This window comes from Falco naumanni, chromosome 6 (assembly GCF_017639655.2).
Source record: "Falco naumanni isolate bFalNau1 chromosome 6, bFalNau1.pat, whole genome shotgun sequence".
Classification (NCBI taxonomy): Eukaryota; Metazoa; Chordata; class Aves; order Falconiformes; family Falconidae; genus Falco; species Falco naumanni.
The window spans coordinates 81124779-81148225 of NC_054059.1; the positions used below are offsets into that span (position 1 = coordinate 81124779).

General features: G+C 41.6%; 2 protein-coding genes across 4 annotated transcripts in view; both read right to left on the bottom strand.

Annotated features, from left to right (window-relative positions):
* The window catches only part of CDC5L (cell division cycle 5 like), a 35171-nt gene extending 25227 nt beyond the window's left edge, over positions 1–9944 (bottom strand). The window contains exons 1-9 of the mRNA XM_040597173.1: positions 9783–9944; positions 7438–7541; positions 6368–6529; positions 5400–5527; positions 4450–4549; positions 3976–4194; positions 2683–2827; positions 2370–2558; positions 819–967 (exon numbers count right to left, since the gene is read on the bottom strand). Coding sequence (XP_040453107.1) covers positions 819–967; positions 2370–2558; positions 2683–2827; positions 3976–4194; positions 4450–4549; positions 5400–5527; positions 6368–6529; positions 7438–7541; positions 9783–9827 — 1241 coding nt within the window. The 5' untranslated portion in view covers positions 9828–9944. The remainder of the gene's footprint in view (positions 1–818; positions 968–2369; positions 2559–2682; positions 2828–3975; positions 4195–4449; positions 4550–5399; positions 5528–6367; positions 6530–7437; positions 7542–9782) is intronic.
* A 2004-nt stretch (positions 9945–11948) lies between these two features.
* On the bottom strand, positions 11949–17089 carry LOC121089740 (zinc finger protein 724-like). 3 transcript variants are annotated; one of them, XM_040597171.1, is made up of 4 exons: positions 16964–17089; positions 16122–16751; positions 14797–15483; positions 11949–14445 (listed from the first exon to the last, which is right to left on the bottom strand). In XM_040597171.1, exons 1-4 carry the CDS (start codon positions 17004–17006, stop codon positions 13001–13003), a joined length of 2805 nt encoding a protein of 934 aa, XP_040453105.1. In that variant the 5' UTR covers positions 17007–17089; the 3' UTR covers positions 11949–13000. The 3 variants fall into 3 exon arrangements, with proteins under 3 accessions (XP_040453105.1, XP_040453104.1, XP_040453106.1); XM_040597172.1 differs by having other exon boundaries at positions 13984–14146; XM_040597170.1 differs by having other exon boundaries at positions 11949–15483.
* Between the last annotated feature and the right edge of the window lie 6358 nt (positions 17090–23447).

The following is a 23447-nucleotide window of genomic DNA, read 5'->3' on the forward strand; positions in this document are numbered from 1 at the left end:
GATCACTCCAGGCCAAACTCTACATTCATTATGCACCACACTGACAGCAATACATTTCCAGAAAAGGATTTATTTATGTAGATCCAATTAAAAAGCAGGGCTTTTGCACACAGCTTTTAAACAACAAAATAAAGCTGCTTTTGAAAAGCTGCCATAAAGGTCCTTTTTATTTCATTCTCCACTTTGCCTACTAGCCTGACACAAGTAAAATTAGAACCTAAATTGAAAAAATTGACAGACAAAATGTACTAAGTGTAATATTTTTTAGCTGTATGGTATTTGGCATTTGTGGGACATGTATTTATTCAGGACCCACCATAAGAGTTAAACCAGCAATTCCATACTATTTAGATTGGCAATATAATAAATATTTTATTTTGGATATATATGGCTTATAAAATATTTACTTCAACTTCTCAAAAATTCAGTGTGGGTTTGGTTAAGGGACCTCCCACACCTTTGACTCAGAGGTAACACTTTCGAAAGGCTAGGATCCACATACAGAATGACACTCCATCTTACTATTTATACTCCTGTATTACTCCAGTATAATTTGTATTGCTCCAGACCACAGAAGGCCTCATTTTGGGCCAAAACTCAAGTGCGCTACACACTGTAAAAATATAGATGATGTGGCTGAGCTTGTGAAAGACACAGAGAAGGAGAAAGTTGCATAAGGGCTCCAACTAAAAGCAAGTTAGAATTTGTTTTGAAGTGCTGATCATGACCTACTGTTTCACAGATCAAAATCCACTCTGTTCCCCCACCCCTAGATATGTAGCCAGCCAACAACCCATCACAAAAGGAGTCTGCTTTACCTGAAGGGTGTGGAAAGCACTGTATTTGGAGTCTGAACAACCTGTTTCTGTGGCGTTACCCCCGAGAAGTCACTTTCATGCAAGGGAGTGTTAAGACCTCCTTTCAGGGGGGTATCCACATTTGTGAGAGCCATCAAATTCTGGGCTTCCTGTATAACAGACAACACATGCAGTACATCACTTAAGACTTTCACAGCCACACTCTATTATACATGTTTAACAGATTCAGTAGCAGTAAAAACAGCTGAAGTTATGTGATGATCAATCAGCTTGTGGAAAATGCTTAACACTTAACTTCAACATCCACAGCCTCCTATTTATAAACCCTACTGTTCTACTGAAAGGTATTCTAAACTTCATTTTCAGTAAAATGGAAAAAACTGGAACTGCAAAAATAAATGGGTTACTTAATGTTTCAACTTCCTTCAGTTTGCCAGACTCCAAACATCTGCAAGATTTATTAGTTATCCCAAGGATCCTGATTTTCAGAGGGAACAGCACACTTGCACTCTGAAATCCAAAATCAGTGAAGTTTATCCAAACTGCACTTCAAAGAGAATGTTCCAAAACAGATGGTCACTATTCAGACTTTTGGTCCATGAGTCAATTGGGGCTTTTATGAATACTCCCCTATTTTTCCCTTTTAGAAAGAAGAATTAAGTCACTCTGAAAATGAGCTGAAATAATGAATGAACTGCCTATAGCTATTAACTGCACAAAGGCTACTCCTCAATCTACAGAGCTGTCTATAGGCATAACATTGTGATATATGTGATGTCAGAGTACGCCATTTGAAGGGGAACGTGACCATTCCTTCAAACGGCACTGCACACAGACTTAGGTTATGATCTGTAGAGTGCGGAACTTTTTTTCTCCTATGAAACTGTTAAAATATAGCTCATTATCAACATAGGAGTTTTCTTTGTTTTATACACTAGCTGCACTGATGGCATTTATCCATTTCTCCACACTCCACAAAACATTAACAAACACTATTAGTTTTTGAAAGAACCCAGACACTCACACAATCAGTGTAACATATATAATTCAGAGTTTGCAAAGGTAGGTTTTTGACAATCTTTGTCTTAAGCAATTTTAAGCCAATAAAGTTCCAGGAAAATATTCTTGTGTTGTTGCAGTTAATTACTTCTTGTTAATTGAAATAAAAGCTGAATAGCAAAGCTAAGTAGGAAACAACATAAAATATGCTATTTTAAGGACATGAACATCATCTACATCTTTGATGCTGAGAGGTACCCAAGACAAAGGGAAATTATCTAAGACCCCAGGAGAAAGGTTAACGCTAAAAGTTGCATGCAATATGTTACAACAAATAAAAAAAAGTATCATAGTGTTTTGAAACATGGTGACAACCGATCATACAGGAGCAGATCTGCTTCTATGCCTTCCAGTGTGTCCTGGAGATCATGTGTCAGTTCAAATCCCAGTACCACACATAATCTAAGGAATGTTTCTACAGTATTTACACCTTCTATTCAGTTGACCATTGCACTAACACAAAAAAAACCATTCTGTACGTTCATACTCTACCTGCAGGATCCTGTCCTGTGCTGCTGGCGTTTTGGGAGTCCTTAGTGCTATGCTGTTGTTGGTCACATTATACTCAGATAGAAGAGTGCTGGAAGCTGAGTTTGTAATTCCAGATTCCTCAGCAGTCTGGCGTGCAATCTCACTTGCCTGGCCTACTTTTACAACTTCTTCAAGTTCTATATCAGATATCTTTAAAAGAGAAAATTCCAAGGCATAGTAAGATAAAATAAAACCAGAAGATCCACTTGTTAAAACAGAAACCACTGATTGGCATTGGCCTTCTAAGTAATTCTTTAATCAATGAATAGCTTACCTGAGGAGCTGGAAGCACTAGTTTACTTCTTTTTTTGGTAAATTCTGACACTCCACTGGTCTGTAGAATAGCTGAAGGCAAGTCTGACTCTTTTTTCCGTTTCATATGTTGCTTGTCTTTTTTGCGTTCTCTTCCCTCCTTTTCACTGTCATTATGGATGAGAGAGTAATTTTAGAACACACAGAACAGCTACACAGTAAACTAAACAAGCAGAGTAGAAAAGGTTGTATCCTGATCAAAGGCTGGACATGAGGAAATGAAACATGTACCAGGAAGAGCAACCACCTTGTAGTGCAGAAACTAAGTGGTTAGATACGGTCTGCAGGTCTCACAGCAGAACCTACAAGGCAGTATAATGCTTCTAAACTATGGAATTAAGCAACAGGTGGTTGCTTCAGCTACAATCGACAGTGTCACTGGAGCAAGAAGAAAAATGTCAGTCTGATAATCTAGATAGCAAGAATCAGATGTGAACAGTCCCTTTTTCTCCAGCAGCTGCTAAGGGAAGATGAACGTTTTCTGTGGGATACGGAAACCAATTTCTCTTCAGTATTTAACAAAAATGGTATTTATTTAAAATAGCAGTGGAGTCAGCCTGTGAAATCATAAGCTTCAGTTTGAAGCTCCTGCCAGACCCTCTGAACTAAGAGCCATACAGAAAGAATCAATTAGATTGCAAGCTAATAAACCAAATCATTATGTAGTATCAGACCTCCACCCTCAGTAAAAAGCAGTTGGCAGAAGTAGTGGGAAATGTAATTCCACAATTAAATATGTACCATACTGCTCAAGATGAAGATGGGCATTTAATTTCTCAACTGCATGTTTTGGGATTTTCTGGAGTGAAGGGGAGAAATTAAGCATTTAAGGAGATTCTACTTCAGAACAATTCCATCAAAAGCAATACTACAAGTAAAATCTACTCCTGTAAGCAGTCTTAATGTTATTACTTGGAGAAAGGACTGCAAATACACAAGCAATCTACTTGTACTTGGTACAAAACCATCTACTGCTACTAAGAAAACGAACCTCAAAAAACTTACCATTTCCATTTAAAGAGCAAGTATGTGCATGAGGAACTTTATTCTCATGGGAAAAAAGGCAACTAGATCTTTTAGAAAGATTAAAAAATACAGGGGACTGAAAAGGCAGAAGCAAACTGCACTACTATCTGTCCCACTGAAAATACTGTATTTCAAACATTTCCAAGACTTAACACTTATACATATATGGTTTGTTTGTTTGGGTCGTTTTTCCAAATGTACTGTTACCTCATTAGTAAAACACACTTACGATCTTAATTCTCCATCCAGGTCTTGCTGACGTAGCTTCCTGAAATCTGCATCCAGGGTCTGGTAGTTTTCCTCTGATGTATCATAAAACCCAGGGGCAGGCTTCTTCTCAAATGGAATTTCTGCGTTATAATCCACACCTCTCTTCTTTTTTCTTTTCTTCTGGATCTCAATTCCAGCAGCCCGAAGTTCTCGTCTTTTCTGGAGAGCAGCAAGACGTCTAAAGAAACAGTAACACTATGTGACCTAAAGTACACACCTATAGACGGCTCCTAAGATTTGGTACTACTTTAATCAGTTGCTGCTGAGATAGGGCTGCACATACGTATTCAAAAAAGAATGAAGCCCTTGCCACAAATGACTACCAAACAGTCTGACTCTGCAATGACTTAATGCTTTGCCTCACTTTATGCACTGTAAATGCTCCAGGGTGAACAAAAGCAGTCCGAATATATAAAACTAAAAATAAGTTTACCTAGCTTCTTCCAGTTGCTTCTCTCTTGCTTTTCTTTTGGCCTTCTTTCCCTGCGTATTAGCCAGACGAGCTCTAGCTTCAGACAGCATTTCAAGTTCATCTACAATAGTACAGATAAATACACCTATGAATTTGCACTTACAGATGGAAGTAAGGAGAAAAGTGACAGTAAGAGCAGAATGCAATCTTTAAAAGCTGAATGAATCAATGTTTTTCCAGGAATTCTGCATGATCGCTAAACTAGTTTTCTCCAAGTAGCTCCAATACATTTTCTAAATCATTGGCCAGATGACATGAAGACACTTAAGAAAAAAATGCCTAACTGCAAAATATTCAAACTGACCACACTAATGAAATTACAATTTCATTTACATCTTCAGCTGAGAGTACTACGTTACAGAACTTGTTAATTTCATTTATATCCAGACCCAAAAGCGCTATGAACCTGTGACTGTTCAAAAACACCACTGGTCCATTAATGGAATTTTAGCAATCTTCATTATTTCAGTTCATAATATTGCTATTTGCAAGGCAAAAAGTTATGTAGTTCTCCTGCGCTTCCACACAGATTCATCTGGGATGTATGAGCTAATGAGGAAAGATGAAGATACAGAAATAAGAATGCAAACAAGCAGAGCAGTCGCCAAAGCAAAGAAACAAGCAGAGCAGTCGCCAAAGCAAAGACAGTCAGTCATGGTAAGAGATGATGAACAGATAAGCAGGCAGAAAACACACCAAGAAAAGGAAAAGTAAACTGAAAAAGTGTAACTGACTGACCAGACACAGAAATAAGACAAAACCTGTAAGAAAAAAATGATCAGGGAACAGCAGGGAAAAAAAAAAAAAAAAAAAAAAAAGACAAAAGAAACCCAGGGTACAGAGGCTGTGTAAAAGGAAAACCAAAGAGATCAGATTTCTGCCAAAAAATGGTAAACAACCTCCCATCTTACCTTCGTCCATGTCAATAGGATCTGGCCTGGCTGGTTTGGTTTCTGGATTTGGATCAATTTCTCCAGGTTTAAGTTTCCGAGGATCATCAGCAGTTTCTTCCTCATTGTCTCTCTGAGCAGCTTTGTCCCTAAAACCACATTGCATGTATGTCACAACTGGCTCTTTGTGTTCCCCCAGACTCATAAGAACCACCCCTTAAATGCCCCTAAAGACTGGTCAAAGAACAAGAACCTTGTACTATGCACCACATGTTAAACTTCTTACACAGTTACTGCAGGAAAGATTCATGAACATGGTAGTCATGATCTTAAATTGAGACGAGAGAGAAGCCAACATAGTATTACAACAATAAAATATTATATAAAATACAACATTGACAAAGCTAATAGCAGTGAACTCTCCTCAGATAATCTGTAACCGTAAGAACAGGAATTCAAGCAGTGTAACAAAACAATTGAGTTTCCCATTATGCTTTTATACTCAACCAATCACACCAGAATTAAGAAAGCTCAGAAGGGAAAATAGCACTTTCCTTCTCATGGCCTGAAGAAACCCTCTGTAGCATACAGAGATGACAGCTGCACATTCAGCCATTTCAACATGTGTTTTATGTCTTGTCTTTTTTCTTCTTTGTCACATACCCATTTATGTTGATCAGCCAATCAAAAAATACCCAAATAAACCTGAAATGGAAGCCTATCAAGAGCATCAATCTTGACATTCCCCTAGCCAGAATGACCAGAAGCAAGAAAATATACACCTATCTCTGTTCAAGCTTGCTCTCCAGGTTCCAGAAACAACTTCTTTCAAGCTAGGCATTGAATGGTCCTTAAGGATTTGCTTACAAAAGGACTTGGTCAACTTGAGACCATCATACTTCAGCACCATGGGAGAAAGAAACAACACATCACTACAACAGACTTCGCAGACGTTCCCGTTATACACCTCTAGCAAAACAGCAACTCACAGCAGAAATTCATAGTGTTCCAAACACTGTGCAGCGGTTCTTCCAATAATTGGGGCAATGGTTCTCCACTGTGTTGGCATTAGCTTGGCCAGGTGCAGCAATTTCTCCTCCTCTTCCCGTGACCACTCTGTCTTTTTGATGCTTGGGTCTAGCCACTCATACCTGTTAAAAAGTGAAAAACTTAAGGATGACAGATCCAAGCTATCCATTGACTTGTCTTCAATTAATTCAGAACAGTGTTTACCCCAACCATCACAATGAGATTTCAAAATCTTGTCATGCATATTTCATACCATTTTTTTTCTGTACAAAAGGATGTTACTCCATAGTATTTTTATGACATATGTATTTCAGCTTTAAAACACACTATTTTCCATACAGATACTGCCTCTTCTTCCTTTCCTCATCTCTATTCTGGCAGGGTAAGGAGTCACAAAATTAATCCAGAAAAAGAAAGGTAAGTATCGCAACAACAAAAGGTACCAGAAATTATAGGTTTGTTTGGTCTGGATCGTTCAACAGTTACCTTACTAATCTTTAACTGTGCCAGTACTGCTACCTTTACACAGAAGTATTCTAATAAATACGTGCAGCTCAGTACTCAAGAAACTAACTCTGATACATGTATTTGCATTAGTTTTAAGCTTCCAATTTTTTATATAAAATTAAATTCCACAGTGCAATTTCTAAAAATTTATCCTCAAGCCAAACTCTCGTTATGAAAAATGAGAAAATTAAAAAAGTAAGAGAGATTAATATCTTACAGTTTTACTTTCTTGGTAATGCTTATGATTGTTATGTTGATTAAAACGTGTAAATATGGGGAAAAAATCATGTATACAATTTTAAGTGATCCTGCATTCGCTAACACTGCAGTCACTGGCAAAGAGAATATCTGGCTACTTTTGTTGAATTACTTTCAAGCAACAGGAATTCGAAATATCACAATAACAGAACTCAAACAATCTTAAAACTATTGTTCCTCTGTGGACATCAATTAATCTGTGGTAATTTCTAAATTCCTGCTGATTATGAATCTCACGTTCCCAGACATGGCACTTCTCACTTACCATCTGGCTTTGCACTGCTTTGCTGATTTTCTATGCAATAAAGAGGCAATACGAGACCACTGGTTTTTGCCATATTTCATCACAGCTGCTTTGAGAATTTCATCCTTAAAAAGAAGAAACCAACAAACTGTTATGAATTGCAAAAACTTGCAAAACAGAAACTCAGCTCAAGCAGAGGAGAACACAGCAGATTTCATCTAATGGGCCGACCCACTAGAAACAGCACAGCACTGTTACTTCTTTTCCACATCTCATTCTCAAGATTAATGAGGATTTGTATTTCAAAGGCCAATCAAATCCACAAAGATTAAAGGAAAAAGACATGTGACGATTACTGTGACTAACTTCACAGACCCGACAGAACTTCCAAAACTGCTTTCAATGCCCTCTAAAGCACAGTCTTTAAAGGCTCTCTATGTCTTCCTTGAAGGACAGTAATAAAGAGGTAAGGAAGTGTTTGTCTGGTAATGACACAACATTGGGGAAAAAAACACCAGAAATAATATATATCTCTGGGTGGCTTGTTTTAAATAATACCATATAATTATCATAATGAATCACTTTAATGTTCAGAATGTCCAAAAGTGATGATCCCAAAGATTATAAAATCAGGGAGGTATGTGTAAATTTAAAGGATTCAGCTTGGGAGCCAGGTTGTTCATACACTTCAAAGTATGTACTGAGATTTGATCAAAAGCTACAGGTCCTGTCAACTGTCTGTCAACCCATCCGTCCATCCCTCCCTCCCTCTCCTCCCCCCAGATAAATGGGTTAATTATTTCTGGTTTCCTCACAGGTCAGAAAGTAGTGTTTTAAACACATCAAAGCTATTCTTGCAGCCTTGTCAACCACAGATGTTCCTCTTCTGTATCCAGTAAGTACTTGTAGCTGTGTTCAGAATCTGTTCAGCTGTACCATGCAGATGCTAGTCATCAAGGACAGATACTCTGTCTAGCACAGACATCTCTCAGAGCCGACAGCAGCTTTAACTGTAAGCTGATGACAAGCTCTAGCCTGAGCCAGCAATCACAATTTATGTAATTTCTATTAAAAAAAAATCCTCTTGTGTTTTAAAATTTACTTGGTGTTATATGGCATGCAGTAGCCATAGTGATGACATAAGCAGGCTTTTTCACAAGTAATCAGTCTTTTTACAAACGACCAGACATCAACTGGTTCCATTTTCTGTATTTCTAATGCTGTATGTATAATCAAAACGTTGATCAAAAAAATAGCACCAAAGACAGCTATTTCATCTCTGGTACACAGAAACTGGTAAAACAATCATCTATTTAACGCACTGCTGTTTCTCTTAACAGTCGCTAAAACTAGTCAATTATGGAAGCTCGCAAGGATGGGATAAGCACACAGTGGTTCTTCTGCTTTCTGCTGACCACCCCCAACTCAGCTACCTCCTGGCACACAGCTGTTCTGTCACATGTGGTTAAAAGCACATACAGCACACAATATGTATACCTTCTGTTATTTTTTCCTCATTGCTTTCTGGAACTATGTACATGCCTAGTGTTCACAGTATACAGTGGCAGAGGTTGGGTACATTTTACAGTGTTGGGTACATCATTTTGCTTTAAACATGCAACTAATAAAACTCACATCCTTGATTTATCATGTTCTTTTCCTTTTCATGATCGCTTGCAGTTCCAAAAGCACATGTGGGCAAAAATGGGAGGGCTTTGGGTTTTGGTGGAGACTTCCCCCCCCCCCCCTTTTTTGGAACAACAGATAAATTTCTGTGTACAAAACACCTCGGGCTGCAAGTGATGAGCCCACACCCATCTTCACCATTGCCACATTTAGAAGGGTCTTCAAGGGCAAGAGATTTCAGCAGCCTCATACCCCTAGCGAATAAGAAACCTGCCTATGCAGTGGAAGACACAGTCCAGTCTGCAAAAGGGACACCTCTGAAGACAACAGGGCCCACGTACACCCTCCGGGTGCTGTGGGGGTGGTTTCTGCAGGAGGGAGAGCCTCCACACACGCGTGGCCGACCCCCCCGCGCTCCTCCACATGCAGCCTTCAGGAGAAACGACAGCGATGTGTTTCAGGCCTGGCCCAGGCTGCTGAGGAACCGAGCCCGCCAGCGCCACAGCGCCTGCACAGGCCTAACCCTCTACAGCCCCCGCCAGCGAAGGACCAATATCCCCATCTCCCCCCCCCCGCCGTTACAAGACACCCCGCTAGATGATATCCCCCCACCGCGCCTGCGCGCCGCGACCCCACTACCAGCGCCTGCGCACTGGCGCAGGGCAGGCCGCCCCCCCCCCCAGCCCCTGAGGCCCCAGCCCTTGGGGGGGGGGCGGAGGAATTACAGAGACCACTCTCACCTCGGTGTTCCGCCACACGCCGCCTTTAATCATAATCCGCGGCATCTTGGCGGCGGAGGGGTTCGAAGCCCTGCAGAGAAGAAGCGGGGAAGCGTAGGCTGCGCCGCTCGCCTCAGCGGGGCCTGCCCTCAGCCCGCGCAGGCGCTCTCCGCCCTGAGGGCGCGCGCTCTGCGCAGGCGCGCGGCGGCAAGGGTAGGGGGGCGGAGGGGTGGGGGGGCGGAGGCGGCTGGCGCAGGCGCACTGCGGCCACGGAACCGAGGGGGCGGGGGGGCAGGGGCCGTGCGCAGGCGCACTGCGGCCAGGGCCAGGGAACGGAGGGGAGGGGGCTGCAGCTGCCGTGCGCAGGCGCAGCCTCGGCGGCCCCGCGCCTCCTCGGGGGGGGGGCGGTTCAAGGAGGCGCTCTGCCCTGCTCTGAGCACGGTAAAGGCAGCGTTCATCCAAGGGGGATGAACAAACGGGGAAGGAAGGGGACAGCAGAAGCGATTCGGGTTTCACCAACGCTACATTTACAGTGTGGTTAATCTTGAGAAAAACACCTGCTTTTGCTGTAGCCCAAAAGGAAATTGAAGCATATAGTAATGTACAGTTTAAAAATAAACACATAAATAAATCCTATTTCCTTCCTTCTGCTGCAAATAAACCCTTTTGGTGGTGAACCATACTGCAGCACCGTCTGATTCACCTATACACATTTACTTCACGTTTAACTTTTATTCATTTATTCAGCAGCTGCATAGCAGATAAACTGCCACCTATTTGCTCGAGTTGTCATTAGTGTAATTGCCTGCTACATTGTACTGCTTTATCCAAATCCATAATGTTTTCATAAAGAAAATTAAGAAAATATTTCTTGGTTGAAACAGAAAACTTCATGGTATGATTTAGGAAAGGCTTTGATTTTTTTTTTTAAACTCTGCAAAAATAAAAAAATATACCTTTAGCTACCAATAAAAAAAAAATAGAAAAAATAAAAACCAGCCTATGTCCTTATTTTTAAACAAGTATGCCTGCACATTTATATTTCTCTGATTTGTCAGAATCAGAATTCCAGCCCCTAGAAATGCAGTGAATTGCATAAGGAACAGAGAGGAAGCCTCAGGAGTCATGAAACACTATTTATTTTTATTAGAGGCAATGACCTGGATACAAACTCATTAAGGTCCAACTGAAAACATCTTCTGCTGTTCTTCCTTACAACTAAAAGAAATTCACACTGTTTACAAAGCCTTTTTAAAGCTTTCATCAATTGATTTATCCCTCTTAAATTGGGCTCCCTTCTTCATCACTGTACACCATACTTTCAAACAATTACTCTCCCAGATTTAGCTTTCCTAGCCTCATCTGATATATAGGCTTACAATTCTCTTCATTTTTGTTTCCTCTTTGTACCTGTTCTTTGGAGTTTTTCTTCAAATAAATTATCAGTTGTACAGTAATGCAGGGAAAAATTCCTCCATGCTTGTATAACACTGTTGCCCAGAAGTAATTTTCTTTATTTGTATCAGGATAAGGTTCTTCTTTCTCGCAAACTTATTCCCAAACAGTGACCTCCCTTGCAGTAAAAACATCTCTAAACAGCAGGGGTCAGATATTTAGTTGTCTACAAGGAACTAGATCACTTAAATAACTTTGCTGAGCTGGCCTTAAAAACACACAGCAATTATGATTTTCAATCCGCTCTTGGAAAGCTGCATTCCAAATCACAGAATGGCTGCAAGCCTTCTGGTCATCTAGTCCAAGCTCTGCTCAAGCAGGGCCACAAAGAGCTTGGTTGCCCAGGCCCACATCCAGATGGCTTTTGAGTATCTCCAAAGTGGGAGACTCCCCTATGTCCTTGGACAGTCAATTCCAACCTGCCCCCTACATTACCAGAAAGCCTCTGCAAAATATGAGCTGTGTTTATAAACAAAAGGGACAGGTAGCACCAGCCCTTTACACTGTCCTTCCTCAGCTCAAGAGGGTAACACCACTGTTAACAATAACACTGAACATGGAACAGTCAGCAACATCCACACGCAGCTCTGTGTAACTCTCTAAACCAATTTTTTTGTCTAGATTTGACCATAAAGTGGAAGAAGCATCCACCTGTCTTCACCACACCAGGTAACAGCTGCTGTTTGGCACAAGTGGTCCTTATAGGTGGCATTTTAGAAACCAGTAAAGCTCTTAAAGAAAATACATTTTACAGTTCAAGATACTGCTAAGGTTTTCCATGTAACTAAGTAGCATTTGCAATGTATCAGCAAGACTTTAAACTAACATAAGTTCCTTGAAAAGTATTATATTGTCTATTTTCAGAAACAAGGAGAACAGTAACTACCAGCTTGAGAAAAGGAATTTCATACTAGATTAACATCAGGTATTTACTTAAACTGAAGATTAATTTATCAATTCTCAGTATAAAATATATGATTAAGGACATAACTATTTCCATCAGACTACTCAAAGAATTATCAGAAGTACAGACAAGAGAACTGCCTAATAAAGAAAAGACGTTCATATCCCAATTACCCAGCAATGACGCAAATCTTCTGTTCCTGAAATTTTGTGAGATACTTTTTTTTTTCCTCTCACAAGTATTGCAAGAGAACCTGGGATCAGGGAATGCAACTTTCAGCAGATGGGACATACCACGAAGCCTCCAAACACAATTTTTAAATGAAAAGTTATTACTATACAATGTAACGTGCACCTCCTTCCCTCCCTTTAAACATTGTCAGTTAGACAAGAGTTACTTTGGGTTTTTTAAATTCATTTTTTACAAGAAAAGAAGTGGCACTGTTTAAACTGATGAACACTACCCAAATTATAACTGACCTCATGCTATTATGAAGCTACTCGGGCATGAAAAAGTTCCTCCATATCTTCTCTAGCAGAGTCGGTGCTAAACCTGAAGCTCTCAGCAGAACCTGGAGCAAACTAGAACCCCGAGTTACCCTGAGTTTCACGCTGGGCCAAAACACTGGATGCACCCATGGTCAGCCATTGCTCTGGGGACAACAGCAATGAACAAATTCAAGACATGCAAATCTCTCCAGAATCACATGCCAACTTGCAATTTTGAAGCTTATGTTGCTGCTTATGCTTTTGCAGACATTTTTTGGTAGGCAGTGTCACATCAGACTTTTCACACTTGGATTTTTTTTTGTGTGCTTCTACATGCTTTTGGAAAGCACGTTTATCTACCGTAGAAAATTTACACCTCTTGCAGCGCAACTTTAGTGAGTCAGTAAGTGCCTCTTCAGATGGCTAGATGTGCGGAAAGCAACAGCACACTGACCACACTTGAATGGCTTCTCCCCTGTATGAATTCTCAAATGTAGCTTCAAGTTTCCATTGCGGGCTGTGCAATAGCCACACACTTCACAAGTATGTATTTTGAAAGGTAGCAGCTTTTGTTCACAGAGCCAGCCAGTAGATGAGCTTTCCTCAGAAGAGTGTGAGGCCAGATGCTTTTTCAAGGACAACCATTTGTTTGTTGAATAGTCACAGCTCCTGCACTTTAAATACCCTATATTAAAATGTGTCACACTGTGTCTTCTCAGGTGACTGGAAGTACGAAACTTCTTCTGACAAACACCACAGCTGTAAGGTTTCTCACCTGTGTGAGTTCTTACATGTACTTCAAGGTTGCCTAAAACATAAGTAGCATACTCACACTCTGCACACTGATAGAATTGTGGCTGACTTTGTGCTAGCAAATAATTTTCTTCGCCCCTTCGGACATCTGGCTGTAGTCCACAGACTTCTGAACCATGCAAGGAATGGATGCCGTTTGAACCTTCCAAGAAAGCCAAATCTCTTTCTGGACACAGGCTGATTTTACGACACAATTCAAGATTCTCTAAGCTGTTATCTACATAGAAGCTATGGCCAAACTCATATCCATCCTTTATGTGGGTAACACTGTGTTTCTGCAAATGGTTTGATGTTTTAAATGTCTTATTGCATTCTTTACACACAAAGGGCCTTCCATCTGTATGTATTTCTAGGTGCAGCTTAAAGTCACTATGAACAGCGGTAGCATAGTTGCAGTGCTGGCACTTGTACGTTTTGAATGTAGACAAATTTAAAGGCCACACATCCTTTAAGTTTTCCACAAATTTATGATATGCATTATCATCTTGAACTTGTGAATGACAAGCCTTGGAGTCAAAGAGATGTCCCTCTTTGGAAATGATAGCATCTGTGTTGTATGAGTTCAGAGGAGCTTCTGATTTATTGCCGATAACAGGTAAGCTGCTGCTTCCATGGCTGTTTTCAGGGAATTTCTTTCCAGAGCACATTTTCTTATTGTCCCACACATCATCTGCCCGCTCAAATTCTACTTCAGAAGCCAGCATTCCCCCATTGAGACAATTTTCCTTACCAGAAAGAGACAAAGAAACACAGTCCTTAGAATCACTGTCAGATTCACATATTTTGCTTTTATGATATTCATTGCTCCAATTTGTATAACTATTAGCAGTAGCCTTAAACTGTTCATGACATTTCTTATGAAAGCTGAGACGTCCTCTCGTATAAAACACTATGTTACACTCACCACATGTGTAATTCTTTAAAGGTCTTTGAGTTCTCTTTCTTCCACCTAGGTGGAGTTGCTGCTCTTGGCATGTTTCCTTGCCAGCACATAATCTTCTGTGTCTGTTTAACCCCGTGGTGCCTGTGAATTCAAACTGGCAGAACTCACAGGAATACAGTTTAGTCCCAGTATGCACATAGCTATGCCTTACCATGCTTGCATAATACAACGAAAAAAAGGTGCAAAACCTGCACTGGTACAGCTTATACCCAGCATGCCAATACATGTGATTTAACAGATAGGATAAGCTGACACAGGAGTAATCGCACTGAGGACACTGGTAAGGTGGCCTCTCTTTATGTCCCTTCATGTGATGAATAAAAATCCTAGGCTTTGATGAAGCAAAGAAACAAATTTTGCAAGAAAAACTAATCGGCACACCCAGAGGTGTAAAGTCCCGTTCAATTCTGATGAAAAATTTCTCATACTTACTTTCTTTTTTCTTGGTGTCAGATTTTCTCTCTTTGGATCTTCTCTGTCTAACTTTTCTCGCATTTATTCTATTTTTTCTTGCCTTTTGCAACGTAGTGATTTTCTTGCGAAATTTAAGGCGATTCTTAAGGTTGACAGAAAAGAGAAAGATTCTTTTACAAAAGTAGGATTTGTGTATTTTCTTATATTTATGAGCTGAATAAATATGTTTCTTTAGATGTGTGGTGCTTTTACATACAGAATTACAAAGCCTGCACTTCAAATTCAACCTTTCATTCTTATTTAAAGAACAAGATGCTTTAGAAAGACGTTTGATGGTCACACTATTACTTAGGCATGCCAAACCTTCCTGCTGGCTTTGGAATTCTTTTGGGCTTGCATGAGGAGAAACAACTTTTTGTTTACGGTATCTTTTCTTAGCACGTGGCCTTAATGTCTCACAAATATGCTCTCCAGTAGTATTTGATGCAGCAGAAGGGGAAGTGTTTGTCTCCGGTTTCCCTACATCTTTTAGCAGTTCTTCTGAATTAGGAGAACATCCATTAAGAAGTGGAGCAGAACAATTATAGGTAAATTTCGCTTCTTCTTTCAAGCCATGTTCCAAAAGAGAACTCAGAGTTTCATCTTCATTTTTGCTTCCCTTTATGTTATTAGCTTCATTTTCTCCATTCTTTGAAGAATCAGGATCTACATGGGGATAAAAAGTCACATACATGCCATTTCATACAATCACCAATGTTCATGATTAATTGGTAGTAACAATCCCAAACCGTCTAATGACTTGCTTGCTCTTCACTCTTTCCTTAATATTTTCTTATCTCCACTTCCTTCCTAATGTTTCTCTCAATGCTTCCCACCCCCACATTTAAATGTTTTAAGGAGAGGAATCTTAGTTATGAGCCTGCTTCTTCCCACTTTCTTCTTTCATTCAAAGCTCTGAATTTCACAGGAGAATGCTGCATCCCCTGGTTTTTGATGAAACAGCTTTATGATAGAATTACTGTGAAAGTATTGCCACTAGACTTTGCTAGGACTCCAATCTCACAAGTACGATGCTCCTTCTGATTTCTTCTTTGTATTTCATTTTTTCCCACATGAGGCACCACCGTTTTGCAAACTGGAGCAGAACGAAACAGTACCAACTTATTGTAGTTTCACTACTTTTCAGAGAAGTCTGTGAAAGAACTAAGCATACTCCAGCCAATGTTCTCTTTCTGCTGCATAATCTACGCTGAAATGCCTACTCTAAAATAAGTGTTTGGCATTCTTTCCATACACTTTCCCACCCATTTAAAAAACTTGCACTAGTCTTATTAACAACTTACCTTCCATTTTAACAACTGCCTCCGTCTCCTTGTGGATTTCTGGTTGTGTCTCTTGACCACCATCAGAAAGAACACTTGCAACACTGACAAGTTCCTCTTCGTGTTGGGATACCACTGTCAAAGTCAGCTGTCCGCTTGTCCCAATGGTATCATCTCTGCCCTCACTGTCAGCAGAGGAGAGAGGCAGCCGAATCTGAAAACCATCATCACTATCACATTTTTCTCCGTCACTGATTTTGTTTACCTCTGTAAGCTGTGTTTTGCAAGACAATGTAGGCAACATGTCATTTTGCCTATATTTATCTGTGTCTGCATCACAGTGGTCACTTAACAGATCAAAATGGTTGTTACATGCACTCTCAGCAACCCAAGGTTCTTCAGAGTATTTCACACTACAATCCTTATTTGAAGCAGGCTTGTTTTCTTCCAAAATGCTTAAACCATCACTGTCATTTGCAGGTGTCACATCACTTTTGAGGAAAACCCTGTTGTTTAGGTGACCCTCCTGCTTGCTCTCCTTCCTCAGCTCTGGAACGCTGGCTGCTTGCTCCTCAGCCTCCGCCCAGAGAAAGTCATCATCGCTCAGCACTAAGATAGTGATCGGGAGAACGATTTCAAAGACATTCGACTCTGAGGACAGGAAAAATGAGATTTTTAAGGCTACTTTCAAAATATCTCAACTACTCGCAGGCCGCCCGACACCCCGCCGGGCCTACGTGCCACTGCGCGTGCGCACACCTGCCCCGCCGCCGCGCGGACGGGATAGGTACGGAGTCCCCCTGCGCCTTCCCCCGGCCCGCTCAGAGCCCCGCCAGGTCCCCACCAGGAAAACGGGCACCTACCGCTGTCGTCGGCCAGCTCCGAGCTCCCCTGTTTCACTGACATGTCCCGACACGGCCGGCCGGCTCCCTGCTCGCATGAAACCACGCTCTCCGGGCCGCAGCGGCGCTGCGCGATCACACTCCGGGGGTGGGGAGAAAGTGGGGCCGGTGCGCACAGCTGCTGCCTCCTGATTGGAGGGAGCGGCGGGGGGCGTGGCCTGAGGAGGCGGGCGGGGTCTGACCCGACCTGAGGTAACTGCGCGGGCGCGGGCGTTTCGGTGTAAGTGGTTTAAAAATCAATTTACTCACACATTACCTACCCCTACCCATTACCTACACACACGGCCAGCCACACAGGTAAACTCGGACAGAAAACGTAAAGCACTCGCACAAATATGAGTGGTAGAGATGGCCTGATCCTGTGCCTCTTCAACTGCCTGATCACAGTGGGATTCTGCTAATGGAATGAGCATACATACATATATATATGTATATGCATACTAATTGTAGAGTAATGAAGCTGGGTTGATTAGCATTGATAATATACAACTGTAGGCTGGCTTCAGGGTTGTCGGGTTGGTGATGTAGATAAGGTGCAGCTGTAGCTGTTCTGTTAAGAGGGAGCAGTCAAGGAAGAGAGGGGAGGAAGAAGCTGAGAGGAGGGAATGCAAGCCCTGGATGAGGAGAAGGCAGCAGAGGGACTGGTATGAAGAGTATGTTGGTATGAGATGGTAAAAGACCTTGTTGCAGCTGGCTAGTTTGGAGAGTGCTGTGACACCTACTATATATATGTACACACAGTATAGATCATTGCAATAGCTGGTGTTGTGCTCAAGGTCTTGTTTATGGGCAAAGAAACAGCACACTTCATATCAATCAATAAATATCAAATTGAGATATATATATATCTCAAGCCAAGAATTTGTTTGCACAGCTGATATCTTAACAGCCTAATTCAAGAATCATTATTAGTCTAGATCTAATTATTAGGGGAAAAAAAGAATAAAATGGTGTTTAGAATACTTGTGGAGAAGAAATCTCAGTAATAGCAATTCAATTAAAACTCTAAAATAGGTACTTAGTTTCTCTCACCTTTTCTTGGTGTTATGCTCACCTTTTCATTGTTTAAGTTTTTGACAGTGAGGAGAATAACACCTGAATTGTCATCCTCAAGTCTTTCATTAATAAGAATATGATGTAGATGTTGCTGGTTTCTTTTTCTTGCAGTAGTGGACTTTCATGTTCAGCCCCCATACTGAACAGTCCATAAGCTGTGAGTTACAACATTAGTCCTAATTTCATGGTAATTTCCCAATTCATTGAGGCAAGTATCCACCTTGTAGTCCATAAAGTGGAAAATGCCTGTATTTGGTCCTTTTCCTGACATGGTGTACTTCAAGAGTCTATGTTTTGCCTGAGTTATAATTGATCTGCCTCCTATGATATAACACCAGTCTTCTAAGGTCCATACTGGCACCACTCCTTCACACAAAATGAGCTGTTTCCATTCTTGGTGAGGGCATATGATCATATGCCATAGCTTGTTGCTTCTTCCCCTGGTTTTGTGATACTGTGGCTCCCTACATCCAGAGTGGCTGCAAATTACAAACAAAATGGGTATGCTGGAAAATTATTATGCAGGTACCTACGCTAATTTCATTTTCAGAGCTAACGGGGCTTTGAATCTGGTTCAGATTCCCAGTCCTGGTCTTTCATTAACAGCTTGGTTAAGGGCTTACAATTTCTGCAAACATGAGTATAAAATCTCTAGGAAAGTTAAATAGTCCCAAAGAAGATCTTAACTCACGGAAATTTGTATGTGCAGGGAGCTTTCCTCTAGACAAAGGACACTTTGCTGTAACAGCCCCTACAAGCCCAGAATGAAATGGCCTGCCTTAGGGAGGGGCAGGAGAAGGGTGAGCACATAACCAGGAAAATGTGGGAAGCTAAGTGTGTGTAAAACAAATTTAATTGATTATGATTTATTTTTCTGTAAAATCAGATCATAACTAATAATGATTATACTCTTAAGATTTGGATTATACTGACAGTAGGTTCTGTGTTTGGCTGCTGCCTCAGCTATAGCCCTGCAGTGTCGCAGAGCTGACTGTGCCTGGCCACAGACCCACTAATACTGACCCTGACCCTGATCTGTGGGCTCCCTACCTCGCCTGGCCTCAGGCCTGCCTCAGCACCACGAACTTGCTTGTCTGTTGCTGGGCTGTACCTGATCCTGGCAACCCTCATGGGGCCCGATCCTGACCATGACTTGCTGACTTGTGTTCCCAACCTGACCTTGGATCTGCCCCATCACCATGATATGAGGAAATAGTGCGAAACAGGGACAATAAACATCGATTGTGATTGTATATGTCTGCTCAAGGAGTGTAGGTGTGGTGATTGGTCACATAACCATATAGTTTTAAGGAAATAACTAATGAAAGAAAGAGTCTGTTCTTCTTCCTCTAACAAAGGGGGCTATTTACAAAAAGGATGAGAAACATTCCAATGTTATCTAGAGGGAGCACTAAATCTCCTTGCTAAAGAAAACTAGATGGCCGTCAAGGACATGAATTAGCTGCAAACTTGCAAGACCACCACATTCCAGGCAAAGGACTGATAAGCTAATTAACATACGAAATGAGAGTAGGCATGGTTTAGGTAATGAATATGTATAGGCATTAATTGAATATCCATTTGTTTCATTGTATAAATATGAGATGGTTCATCACTTTGGGTGTGCATGACTTTGACCCAGTGCTGCCAAATAAAGATAACCTCCGCTCACTCGAATATTGGTAACTGATTCTTCAAATCAACCATTTGTCTGATGACCTTGTCTTATTGCAACAGGTACTGCTAATAGGTTTGTCCCCATCTTTCTTGTACACCTCCTTTAAGTACTGAAAGGCTGCAATAAGGTCTCCCCGGAGCCTTCTCTTCTCCAGGCTGAACCGCCCCAACGCTCTCAGCCTGTCTTCATAGGAGAGGGGCTCCAGCCCTCTGTTCATCTTGGTGGCCTCGTCTGGACTTGCTCCAACAGGTCCATGTCCTTCCTACGTTGGAAACCCCAGAGCTGGATGCAGCGCTGCAGGGGGGGTCTCACGAGAGCAGAGCAGAGGGGCAGAATCACTCCCTCGATTCTGAAAACATAAATAAAGTCGTGATTGTGTACAATAAATCGACATTTGCTTGCATCAAGCAGCATCCTGTCTCTCCATCACAGCACCTTGACCTGCCAGCCACGCTGCTGGTGATGCAGCCCAGTGTACAGTTGGCTTGCCTGCTGCAAGTGCACATTGCTGGCTCATGTCCAGCTTTTCATCCACCAGTACCTCCAAAACCTTCTCAGCAGGCTGCTCCCAATCCTTCCATCCCCCAGCTTGTATTGATGCCAGGGGCTGCCCTGACCCAGGTGCAGAACCCTGCACTTGGCCTTATTGAACATCATGAGGTTCTAGATGCCTTTTTAAAAAAAATAAGATAGCTTTTCCTAAAGGCAAGATTTCAGCCTCCTTTTAGTAGAAGCTAACATGAAACTCCAGGACTGTTAGAATGAGTAACCAAAATCCAGTCTTTCTCCTGCCGTTGTAGGTAGAAACACTGGTTTACTTAGTGAAATTCAGATGGCATAGTTACATCTTCAAATAAAGTGGCAAAACCACTAGGCAGGAGCATTGTTAAAACCCTCCTAATTGGGGATATTAAATTAGGCAAAGATGAGATGAATATTGGCTTCTGTGTTTCACCTCTCACAGAATTTGGGAATCTTTTCTGGAGTTAGAAGACTTGGAGCTGATACCCCAAGCTGGGTGAAGCAGATGCTGGTGAGCAGGATGTCTTGCCTAGCCTTTTTCCTGTCACAGCAATCCATAGGACATCGTTCTTCTTGTTCCTCCTGTGCAAAAAGAAGTAACAAACCAAACAAAAAAAAGTGTCCTCCTGCAAGAACCGTCTGAACTTCCTCCACGAGAGGGCTCTATGGCCCTGGGTTTGCTCTGAAATGCTCTGCAATGAAGGTGCCTGAAAATCCACCAGATCAAGCATAATCCTGTCCTGTTCATCTGGTTCAGAACATCTCTTATGGAAAGAGGTGACAGATAACATCTGAATTTCAAGTAGAACTAAGGGGAGAAGTACATCATCTCTGTTGTTATTATCGAAGCTAACGGAAAGGTAATATCCCACACATTTGTTGTTCCCATTCCATAGGTGACTTTGAAAACACACAAACCCCAGCTATTTTAGAGACTAAACTGCAAGAAACCCGTTGTGAACAGGATTTGTTTTTTGACTGAGAGTCATACCTGAATTCTCAGTGATGTATACACTGATTTGTTGTAGTGATTTATGCCTCAGCCGTTTGCTGAATCTTTTTTTCCTGAGCTAGTCCCAAATTTGCATTTTGTAAGTGCAGGGGTTAACAGCTGAGAAGGATGTCACAACTCAGACAGCTGGTGTTTCTTGTAATCTGTGTCTGCATCTGAGGAAATGCTTAACTGGGAATGTTTTAGTTGTTTGTATATTCTCACTGGAAGGAGATTACTATTTGTTTCCATTCTTTTTTAAAGCATAAACTTTTAAACAATCTTATCTGAAAAATATCTCCCCCCTCCAAAAAAAGAAACCCTGCGAAACCATGAAAACTCTACAAGGCTATAAATGAGAAGCCTTTTTTCTTGAAAGTGAGTATTTCCACCCTTAAAGTAACAAACTATAACTTGCAGCCTAGTACTCCTTGGTACTATCATCCAGCAAACAGAGTGAGCATGCAATGGCTGAAGAATAAATCTGGCCTGTGGAAAGTGAGTCTGGGGAACAGTGGGGCTGCCTTTCCAAGCCCATTGCACAAAACTGTGTTCTGCAAATTCAAACTGCAGTAGAGTGATAGAAATCTGCTGCCACAATGCTTGTGCCTGCTCTGCCTACTAACTTTGTGACAAATCTGAGAGAAAGAGGGCATCTGCAGATCCACTGTTAACTGGAGGAGGAGTTGCCACTAATTATTAATAGCTGAAAGTCTTTATTTATGAGCTTCGATTATAACTATCCATGCATGTGTGTGTGTCTTGGCCAATTAATGTCTTTGATTTTCTAGATAGCAGTGACAGAAACAGGAAAATGCATATGAGATACTACATTTTTGAAAAATGTACTTCGACAAAAACAACCCAGCAACCTACAGCTTCCTGTCTGCAAGATAAAAATCAGACGCTGATTTGTACTGAAACTGTCTGTGCTGATTAACGATCAAATATGTCTCTTGTATTTATGGAAGATAATAAATTTTGAAAGACAATACAGAAAATCTAGAATTCTATGAGAAACTGAAGTATTCCCAATAAAATGTAAATATTTGAAGGGTGAATTTTTGACACCTCTGCGGCCAGAATGGTGGCCCAGTTTTACCTTAACTAACATAAGGTCTCTGGGGAAAACTTATAGTGGCCTGTCAACAGGGGGCTTATAAGAAAGACGGGGACAGTCTTTTTAGTAGGGCCTGTAGTGATAGGACAAGGGGAAATGGTTTTAAACTAAAAGAGGGTAAATTTAGATTAGATATTAGGAAGGAATTCTTCCCTGTGAGGGCGGCGAGGCGCTGGCCCAGGCTGCCCAGAGCAGCTGTGGGTGCCCCATCCCTGGCAGTGCTCAAGGCCAGGCTGGACGGGGCTGGGGGCAGCCTGGGCTGGGGGGAGGGGTCCCTGCCCGTGGCCGGGGGGGGTGGGAACGAGGGTGGGAACGAGATGATCTTTAAAGGTCCCTTCCAACCCAACCCATTCAATGATTCTATGATTCTATGAAGGCATTGGCCTGAAATGCATAACTTGAGAGTGCAGTCACCCCAAGCTGCTTCTAGAGCAGTGGGTTTTTTTATCCTCATGCCTCTAATGCTGTACGTTGGAAGGGCCTGTGAGAGTAGTTTCATAAGGTCTTATGCTTCAGTTTGCCAGCCAGGGCTCTCTGCCTCCGAGAGCATTAAGACTATTGCAGGCTGAAGAAGGTTGAAACCCATGGCTGTACAGTGAGAGCAGAGGTGAGGTACTCTTATCACTTTTAGAGTGTGTCTTTCTTGATTATGGGAGAAATCCATGGAAATTACACTCCTAATCTGCAATCTTTGGCAATTAGACTAAAATGGAGTACATGTGGCCCTCTCCATAAGTATCTGTTTGCATAGGACCTTGCTTAGTGGAGTACAGTGACCACAGTCTCTAAGTGCTGCTCCTGTATAAATACTATTATTGCAGCAGTTGCACATGCCGCTTTGTATTTCATGCTCCTGGTTCCATTTCTGTTAGTGGCTGTGTGTCATTATCACTCACACAGATACCAGCAGAACCTGCCATTTGTAAATGCTGGCAGATGGCAACACAAGTCCTTTACTAGGCATTACAATGTACTGTTTAAAACCTCAAGACAAATATGGTCACCTATAGATGCTTTCAGATTGTCATCTGGCCATAGACATCCACTGCTCATAGTGGTCATTAGTAATTTCAGCTAA

Coding starts and splice junctions, on each gene's coding strand:
- LOC121089740 (XM_040597170.1), bottom strand. CDS start 17,006: ATGTCAGTGAAACAGGGGAGCTCGGAGCTGGCCGACGACAGCG. Junction 16,752..16,963: donor GGAGCTGGCCGACGACAGCG/GTAGGTGCCCGT, acceptor TCCTGTCCTCAG/AGTCGAATGTCTTTGAAATC. Junction 15,484..16,121: donor GGCAGTTGTTAAAATGGAAG/GTAAGTTGTTAA, acceptor ATCCCCATGTAG/ATCCTGATTCTTCAAAGAAT.